General features: G+C 39.7%; 1 protein-coding gene across 2 annotated transcripts in view; it reads right to left on the bottom strand.

The window, feature by feature from the left end:
- Positions 1 to 891: 891 nt before the first annotated feature.
- The window catches only part of NRK (Nik related kinase), a 122965-nt gene continuing 114082 nt past the window's right edge, over positions 892 to 9774 (bottom strand). For both annotated transcript variants that reach the window (XM_037908382.2, XM_037908383.2), the window contains 2 exons: positions 5543 to 5682; positions 892 to 4729 (listed from right to left, as the gene is read on the bottom strand). In XM_037908382.2, the coding sequence (XP_037764310.1) occupies positions 4646 to 4729; positions 5543 to 5682 (224 nt within the window). In that variant the 3' untranslated portion in view covers positions 892 to 4645. The remainder of the gene's footprint in view (positions 4730 to 5542; positions 5683 to 9774) is intronic.

Here is a 9774-nt window from a genome sequence, read left to right as displayed (position 1 = left end):
ATGCTGCGGTAATTCAGGTGTAACTCCATTTAAATCAATTGGGTTGGAGACCCCTGTGTTTATAAGCTGCATGAGACACTGCCTGGAAACAGCGTTCTGTGCAATAAATAGAGGGTGAGTGGCAAGGGTAGTTTTTGATTTCTTATGGCTATCTGCAAACAGATGGGTTGACAGATGTTTATGGTGCAGTCCCTGCTCAAAAACACAAGAAGGCATGTGCTGTGCTAGTCGGAGAAGCACATTCAAAATAGGAGGACAAAGCTCGATGAAAGGCCAATTGCCTTTGTTTTTACACTTAAGGTAAAAGCATGACTCCATTGACTTCAAGGGGAGGGGGATCAGGCTTTCACCTTTATGCCCTTCAGCATTTAAGTGGTATTGTCACAGCCGGTTATCAGGAACTGTACTGTAATGTGTGACAATGAATTTTACAGGATGTAACAGAGAAGACAATACTCTGAATCTCAAAGAAATGTGGTGAAGACGGATACATTGGCATTAATAATTCTAGCCACCCATAAAAGCAGAAACCAATTTTTGCACAGTATTAACGTTTCCATGCTGTACCATCGTCTGGAGGGAAACTCTAGTTCCATCTTCTCTGAGGTTTGAGAGCGAGTTTGTGTAGCTGCTTCACGGCCCATAGCAATGTGCGAAGTGTCACTGTTACCAAAGTTCTGTGTAGTCTAGGCTCGCACTTCATTGCCCAAACACCTTTTCCCATTGTAAGCAAAATGTAAAATACCGATTTCACTTTGTCTCTATAGGCAGATATAGACACATAGATCTAGACCTTTCGAGAGGTCTATAGATATAAAGAGATTGAAGGAAATACTTCAGTATGTTTTAATGTCAGTCTACACCAACATAACAACTTCACAGTCACATTTGTTTTGTTTTTCTGTGTACTGTTTTATTATTGCTTTTTCAAATGTACAATTTGAACATAAGATAACAATGAAAAGAAAAAACCCACATACCCAATGTACAGTACATAGTCAGCTTGGTTGTTCCCAGTTTTTAAAGTCATGAGTCAGGGTATAAATTGAAGAATATGGTTTAAAATGTCTAAAATGTATACACTATAGTCACATAAAATAGTGCCTTGATGGCATATTAGCTCAGACTCCTGTATGCAAATATGAATATTGGCAACCCTATGTGTCATAAGAAAACTGATGGCATAACTAGATTGCACAGCTTAATGTGTTGGCTATCTCCTCCTACAGTATTTTATTCATAACAAAATGATTACACAAAAGAAACAATCTAACAGCTCACTTCCTTGCTTTTAAGAATATAATTAATAAAATTAAGCAAATGACTAAATGAAGTTGGAGAAAAAACAGAACTCCGAACAAAGTGAGTCTGACAATTAGATTTATTCTGCATAGTTAAATTCATGGCATTAAAAATTACTTTGGGTCTCAAACTTTTCTCTCCAATCTCCTAAATCTTATTTGCTTTGAGCTTCAGCAGTTTTTCAGTATCTCCCTCCAAATAAACCCTTCCAACCACTGTGGATATCTCTTGATCATTAGACACTCTACTCTCCTCTCCTTAACTAACTCAAACCTCTCCAAACCTTCATATTTTAGCCACTTTTCTGGACATCTTCTATTTCCTCTCTTCAGCTACTTCTATTCACTTTCTTCAGCTACTTTCCCTTCTTCATTCTTCAACTAAGGCTCTGGACATCTTCACTCTCTGTCCTCTTCAGCCACTCTAATCTTTTCTTTGGTCTTGATTGACCTCTTACACCTACATTTTCTCCATGCTACGCCTAGCTCTCATTATTAATTGGAATTCCACTTCTAAATCCCTTAAAAATGTTTCTCTCTTTGGGCCAGATTTTCTCCATATTGACATGGGTGCAACTTAGAGAGGAGAACCTGGCTGTTAATGTCTTCCACCACATATAGAAGAATTTGAACTAAGGGAGTGGAGACAAAATGTGAGATTAAACACTTAATACAGCTATGGGCTCTCTCGCTCTCAAAAGATCAGCTTTTTTTTCTTTTTGTATGGCTCTAAACAGGTTTACAGTAGGTCAACTCACTATCACATTTTTCTGTTACAATACATGCGAAAAAAGTTTAATCACATTTGCTTCTTTAATCTCATAGTATGGGCTGTTCCAAGCTCCCAGTGTTATGTGCTAAACTCTTTTGAATTAGTGCCTGGTGTCAGGAAAACCTGCCTCCTAACACTTGGCACCAAGATGTTCAGAAATCACATGCCTCATGTAATGCAGAGGCTGATATGATAAGCACACATTTTGAAGTATACAGGGCAGCCGGGATCACAGATTCGTGCTAGAGCAAGAGCATTTTAATAACAGGTTTTGCACACCCATGGGATACATGATGAAAGATGTCCTCTCTTCACAGTATTTCAGCTTTTTAAAAGACATGAAAAGTAAATGATATTTTTGACTTATTGCTGGTCTATTAGCCTGTATATATATATATTTATTTTAACTTGCAGCTTTTTCTTTTTTTGTTTCTTTTCTTTTTTTGAAAGCTGAGTAAACGGAGTCCAATGTTCAGTGGCATAGAAGCCCAGGACCACATGTCATTTTTGTTGTTGTTGCTATTTTGCTCATGCAATTATTATGGCCTCAATCCTGCAATTGACAGCAGACGGGTGGAGTGCTGTGCCCACACAGAGACCCCTTGATTTAAATGCAGCTGTGCCTGGGCACAGCCGTCCCAACTCACTGTGGATCAGAGCCTAAATTTGGGCGCACAATTGGCCATTTGGGTGTGCAGATGCCCTCCCAACTTTGACATGGCCTTGGTTTTGAACTCTTGTAAATCAATACCTACCTATTTGAGATGTGAATATTTAATGTTTAAAACTCCACTATACAGTCTGAGCGGAACTAATCCTTACGAAATGAGCTGGATTGACAGCCATGGAGACTGCCGTCCTCCAGTTAGCCAAAGAACATGGACAGCGGAAGTGCGCACACACCATGAGCACTATCCTGCCTGCATGCCTCAGCCTTCGAGGGATCACCAGCAGTGGGTGAGAGTGCTGATCAGCATCCAGGCCCATCTAGTTCTCTGCTGAGAGTACATAACAAGGTGCATATTATGGTGGTGGTTTTGCTACGTGAACACCTGTCACCGGGACCACTAACCTCATTGCACATAGGGTGCGGAAGAGCCGTCGGTTGCTAACAACTTTCATTTGGTCAATTTTCAATCATAGTAGAGGTAGAAGATCAGATATTGCAATACCACTTCCCCTTCCAGTCTCACACATTTCAAGTTAAAAATGGTAATAGTTTTTAAATACTGTAGCTAATGATTTCCTTTTTCTTTTTCCATACAGTTTGGTCTAGACTGAGATCTTGTGTATTGAGTTTATTATTATATATAGCCATACTTAGCACTTTACATTTATATAGCCCTTGACATTTTCAAAGCACTGCACAAACATTAGCTAAGTAATGATTGTACATTTAAACCTTAACGTTTAACCCTAGCATGTCTCTGATATTAAGCCCCTGAGAACAGTGTTTTATGATAGAAATTAATGCCACTAGGGGGTGCAGATTTATTTTGAAGTAACTAGAATAGAAAGAGGGCCTGAAATTCAGTCTTTTATAATTAATTGGTTCTCTGGATATTTTTATAGCTGTATTAAGAATACTTTTGTTAACCATGCCATCCATTTTGGAAAGAGCGTATTTACAAGCCAACAAATGTAAGCCTGTTGTTGAATCAGCAGGAATGAGGAATCATGCAAAGACAGAGTCCCTGATCCTACACCCTTATTTATATACATGGATAGTCTCATTGAAATCAACTTACATGAGTAAGGGCTACTTGTATGAGTAAAACCTACATGATCAGGCCCATCATGCTTCGTGTATATATGTTCGAACAAATTGCTATTTAAAATATTTTTACAAATACATTCTACAGTAACTGTGTCTAAGGGCTCAATCTTGTCCAGAGGCATACAAGGAATCAGCCTTATGCGTTTTGTAAACTCCGTTACTGTACAGGTGCCTATGTATACAGTAGCTGACTCTACAAGCTCTACAGTGATGCACACCCATGCTTCTCAAGGCAAATCCATCCCTAACTGTCCAAGTCTGCATTAACTCCTTGTGAATAGTTACTGTTTCAGACTTGGACAATTGCCTTTGGGTGAAACTGTTAAAAGAAAAAAGTGAAACAAGCAAAAGTAATTCAAAATCAGAGGAATTCCAGCTCATAACATATGTGTGTACTTTATACTATAAATCTACATATAGATATTGCTGTCCACAGAGAAAGACTCAAGTTCAAAATAATAAAATTACAATATTTGTGCAAAAGAAATTGTACGCTTTTCAGAGTACAAGCAACCTGCTATATTGGCTACATTTTCCATGACAGTTGCTCTTTGCTACATTGTGCATTCAGTCTTGGTTTGCACCATATTTTTAAAAGAGAGAACTAAACATATTTGCAATAGTTTGACAAGAGAATGGAATTCTTCCACAACTTGAGGAATATGAATTTTGATAAGTTAATAATGACCAGTTTCTTGTAGGTAAAAAGTGCAAATTTAAGTGTATAACCTTCCAGCATTTTACACTGCTTGTATCTACTGGGAACCTTCAAAACATCCTTCAGTCTGATGGGATTTACCAGTTGAATAGGACGTTTTGTCCAAGTGTCATAAAGTAAATTTGACTGCTGCCTCCAGATTGTACAGATGCAAAGAATACCTTGAAAAGGACAAAGAATAGACCGCTGTCAGTTTACATGTATGAGAATATTTTAAACATATTTGAAAGCAGAGAGAAATACAATCCAGAACACTATGACATATAAATCACAATTCAATTTTAATCCCATTGGTAACATTTGCTTAGAAAAATGAAGTGTTAATGCTTGCAAGTATACATTCTGGCAATAAGTTATAGTGTATACATTTTCTACCAGAAAAGAAATCAGAGCCTAGTTTCAAACAATTAGGTAAACTAAACAGTTTGTGGTTACAGTATTCTAAATACACCAATGGACTAGAACAAGCTACAGTGAATATTTACAAATCATTACCATACATATGTGACAAAATGCACTCATACTGGTGGCATCTCAAATATTGGTGTGTGATACTTTGCTCAAGGCTGCTCTAAATCATACCTGGTTGCAACAGTTCTTAAGAGACTTTTGTAGCCAGAGATTACTGGAGTGCAGATGCATGCTAGCCACATCCCCAACATATTCTCTATGCTGAAGCCAGACCACTTGGGGATTCGCCAACAGGTTGGTTAAACTGATTTTCCGTCTGCAGCACAAAGCAGGTGGAAGAGGTGGCTAGGATCTGGCTGTCTTCAGTGGGGCTCTGCGAAGGTGCAGGATTCCTCCCACAAAGCGTAGTTTGTGGGATCAGTGCCAAAGTCTGCTTTTAATTGAGCGGTAAGTACTATGCACTATAATAAAACGCTAAATAAGAATTAAATGGCCTCAACTTTTTTCGTATTCAACTGTAAAACCATATTTGTTAAATCACTATAATTGAGTCATGTGGGTACCTTGTCATTTCTTTCACATAGAAATTTTAGCTTCTGTGCTTTCTTGTGCATAAATACACCTTCCAAATTTCCTGTTTCCACGGAACGCAGTTCGATAGCCTTCTCTCCCCAACCCATGACCTGGTTAGACTGCAGATAAGCTAAACAAAAAAGTCAGATTTGATCATTAGAAAAACACAAGGGAGCCTGAAATGTTCATCTGTTAGCAGTAAGTTGGCAGCTCCGTGTCCCCCCCCCCGATAACATAAAGATTGTATAACTGAACCAAATCCAGACACACGCAATATTTAAATATCCAGTGGAATCCATTTAGATTGTATCTGTTCAGAGAAGGAAATCCTGTACACCCAAACAAACCGTACACTGAAATACTGTACAACAAATACCATTCAAAGTATTAAATCCTGGCCTCGGGTGCAAAGCCTGAATAATCAGGCTTTGCCACAGTGACCTGTGCAGGGCAATTGTTGGCCATATAGAGTCTTCCACTGAACACAACAGCAGGGCAAGAAACAGCAGCCTGTACAGCTGCTCTGTGGCTGCTCTACAACCTTTGAGCTTCAGCAGAATTTGCACCTGCTTTGCCCTCTGTCTTTAGTTGGTCAGCGTGGTTACACAGTTCTGGCCCCACTCCTGCCATTCCACTGCCCTTTATTGCTGCTACACTTTGAAAAAAAGAGCAGAGTGTTGTGGAATGACAAGGCAAGAAATTCACTCTGCACTCAATAATATACCTGTAGGTTTTTAATAGTTATTCCCCCCCCCCCCCCACTTGAGTTCACACAAAAGATTAGAGCCTCTCCTCTGGTTAAACAGCACTTCAGCCTAATGTGTACTAGGGATATTCAAAATACATGCTAGAAGGCTATGGAAAGTAACTATGTATGGAACAGCCACTTTACAGTTGAGCACCAGATTCTGACTTCAGCTACATCGACACACATCTGAAGTAACTCCACTGACCCCCCACCACTACTGGAGTTTCTCTGAATATACACTGCTGTGAATGAGATCAGAATCTGCCTCTGAATATAGTGGTCATTCATTCTAATTACTTCCATTACAGAAAAGATCTTAGTTGTAACTAAACTTCATTAAAAAAAAGTCAGAGCAGTTTTGGACTTCTACAAGTATGTTAAACACGTGAACAGGGTATTTTTTTGGAAAGATGGGGCAGTAATACTTGTACGGCGTGATTTTAAAAATTCTGTTATATACACATATTACATGGCACTTAGATTACTATAATCTAAGTAGGTAATCTTAGATTACCACTTGTGCCATGGTAATTGGGTAGGGTGACCAGACAGCAAATGTGAAAAATCTGGACAGGGGGTGGGAGGGTAATAGGAGCCTATATAAGAAAAAGACCCAAACATCGGGACTGTCCCTATAAAATCGGGACATCTGGTCACCCTATAATTAGGCAATATATGTAAAATAAATAAGTGTTGCTACGGAGGATTTTGTTGAATTTGGCCCCATTGAAGTAAATGGCAACCCCCCTAGACCCAGATCCTGAAAGACATGTAGGCACCTAATTTCCATTTGAGGATCTAACCCCTACTGACTTCAATATGACCTGGGTTTCACCCTAAATCTTTGTTGTATCTATTGACATTGGGGATAAAAGGTAGGTGTGAAGCCAAGTAGCATATTTCAGTATGAAGCATTTCACCAGGCCCTTCATGTTTCAACTGAGATTTGGTGGAAAAGTTAAAAACTCACAGCACAAAGGAAAAACTTTAACTCAGCTTGCAACTGGAAATGATCTGTGTAGCACCAAGCCAGAGGGGACAGTTGACACCAGCTGTACATTTCCAACAGTCATCGATAACTGACTGGGGGCTAGTGATACTCTGTCACACCCTCTTTTACCTGGCCACGTCACCGCATTGCGGGCCAAGAAGGTGAATGCTGCCCTGCACTCAACATCTGGCTGGCAAGCATTCATCCCTTTCGCTGATTGAAGCACCAGATAGGTCCGATGTTCCATGGATTTCACTGGTTCATTTTAAAGTACCATCAGAAAGGGGGCTGCGAGTGGAGTAAGGTAGATTGGAAGTTGGCTCCCTTATGCATTCAACAACAGGTCCTGGACTTTTTAGATAACAGGACTCTAATATCTTATCATGAATGAAAAGCACCAGGTAATTAACATGCTGGTGAGACACAAATCAATACTTAAGGACCTACTCTAGTATATTAGAATTAAATTCTACTCTTGATAGATTTCAGAGTAACAGCCGTGTTAGTCTGTATTCGCAAAAAGAAAAGGAGTACTTGTGGCACCTTAGAGACTAACCAATTTATTTGAGCATAAGCTTTCGTGAGCTACAGCTTATGCTCAAATAAATTGGTTAGTCTCTAAGGTGCCACAAGTACTCCTTTTCTTTTTACTCTTGATAGAGTGACCTTCACAACCCACAGGATGCTCAAACTTTCATGCACTATGGAACTTCCCTTCCACGTATCCTTAAATGAATTATGGAGGGCAGGACCAGAAATAAACTGGAAAGATACTGAACTGTTACAATGCCCGCTGCAGTATATTGGCTCTGATCAACCCCTACCGTGGGAAAGCCATGGGGAACAGGCTAGCTGGGAGGAAATCTCTGCGAGGAACCCCTTGCCAGATCTCATCACCTGTGAAGGGCGTGAGGTTTGCCCCCATGGAAAATGCCACAGGTTTCACCCCAAATGTGGCAAATTCCAAGAGATTCATAGGACACTAGTGCCTCTGCATAGGCTCTGGTCCCCACCCCCCCCAGTAACAGTGCCTACTTCCGACAATGATTACCCCCAAGACCCTAGCTGGAGTTTGTGGAAACATAATATAGCCTCAGCATGTATTACCTTCAGAGATTAATTTCCATGGTGCCAGCAGGGGATGATTTGCATGCCCCTGGCTTTGCTACTCTGAACACGGTCCCTCTCTCTGTGAATTCTGGGCTACGTGGACAGGGACATTGCCCGGTCGGGGAGTGGAATGGAAGGGGCATCCTCATTCCATTTGGAAGTGGGGTGCTCAACTCACCAAGGGTTCCCTCCACACACACATCTTGCTGGGAGGACAATCCAGCTCTGTGGTTTTAGTTACTCAGAAAGTCTTTTTCTAAATGAATTTAAAATACGGAGGTATCTTACATGGTCTTCTCTCACTGTGTGAGATGCTATCGTGTGGTGTTACTGTACATGCTTATAGGACAGTCACAACATAAATGTTACATTTTTAAAAGAATTTTTTTAAAACTGCAGCTATATCAGAGTACCCTGGTTTGCTACTGTACTTCATTGTTTAAAGACTACAGACACAATCACACTGTAGAAAGGTCTCTAATTTGTGTTTTGCTGGCCTATTTTATCATGCTCAGCACACTAACATACAAAAGACTGATACAATATACCTAACTCCCTCAAGAATGGCTGTGTTGTTCTCTTGGGATTTTGGTGACATGTCCAATCCGTCCCTCGGGGCTTTGCTCACATTGTTTAAGACAAACACTAACTAAAATATGTTGCCTCATGACTCGATCCTGCAAAACCTTTACTTGCTCAGGTAGACCCACTGGGGATACTGGATCTGGTGTTCTTTATATAGAAGCTTGGCAGAATTTGACTTTTCTTAAAAATTTTTTTTGATGGATAATATTGATGTTTATTTTAAGCCATTTTTTCAGTTTTTGTCGATTTAAGTGTTCACAGCTGTGGAAATTATGGGAGGGTTAGACAAGAATTATTTAAGGACAGCAGCCGTTGAGATTCAAAAGTTAAAGCTTTACAGTAGTTAAAACATAAATTGTCACCATCACATGTCAAAGTAAATTTCCTTAATCAAACTCTAATACGTTGTCAGGCAGCATTTTTCTTACTTTGCCTATCTGGACATTTCAATGATCACCAGTGGGACTATTTTTTTGGGTCAGTTTGTGATGGTGAAATCGATGTTCACCAACATTTACAGACAAAAATCTAATTCTTCCATGTCTATTTACATACACACAAACATGCATAAACGGAGTTAGCCTTGAAGAGAAGTGAGTTTACATTTTGATTGTGTCTTCTAAGTTAATCGCTGGACCGCCAAGGTTTCCTTAAGCAGACATATTTCTAGGACTCTGCATTTCGGATGGGAAAGAATTTACCCTACTGGGGCATAGGACACTGCCTTTCACATTTAAAAGGCTACAAATGATACAGTTGGATATGTTTTAGACTCACATGTCATCCAT

Source organism: Chelonia mydas, chromosome 9 (genome assembly GCF_015237465.2).
Source record: "Chelonia mydas isolate rCheMyd1 chromosome 9, rCheMyd1.pri.v2, whole genome shotgun sequence".
Classification (NCBI taxonomy): Eukaryota; Metazoa; Chordata; order Testudines; family Cheloniidae; genus Chelonia; species Chelonia mydas.
The sequence above is the reverse complement of the archived record's forward strand: the minus strand, read 5'-3'. Positions and strand labels throughout refer to the sequence as shown.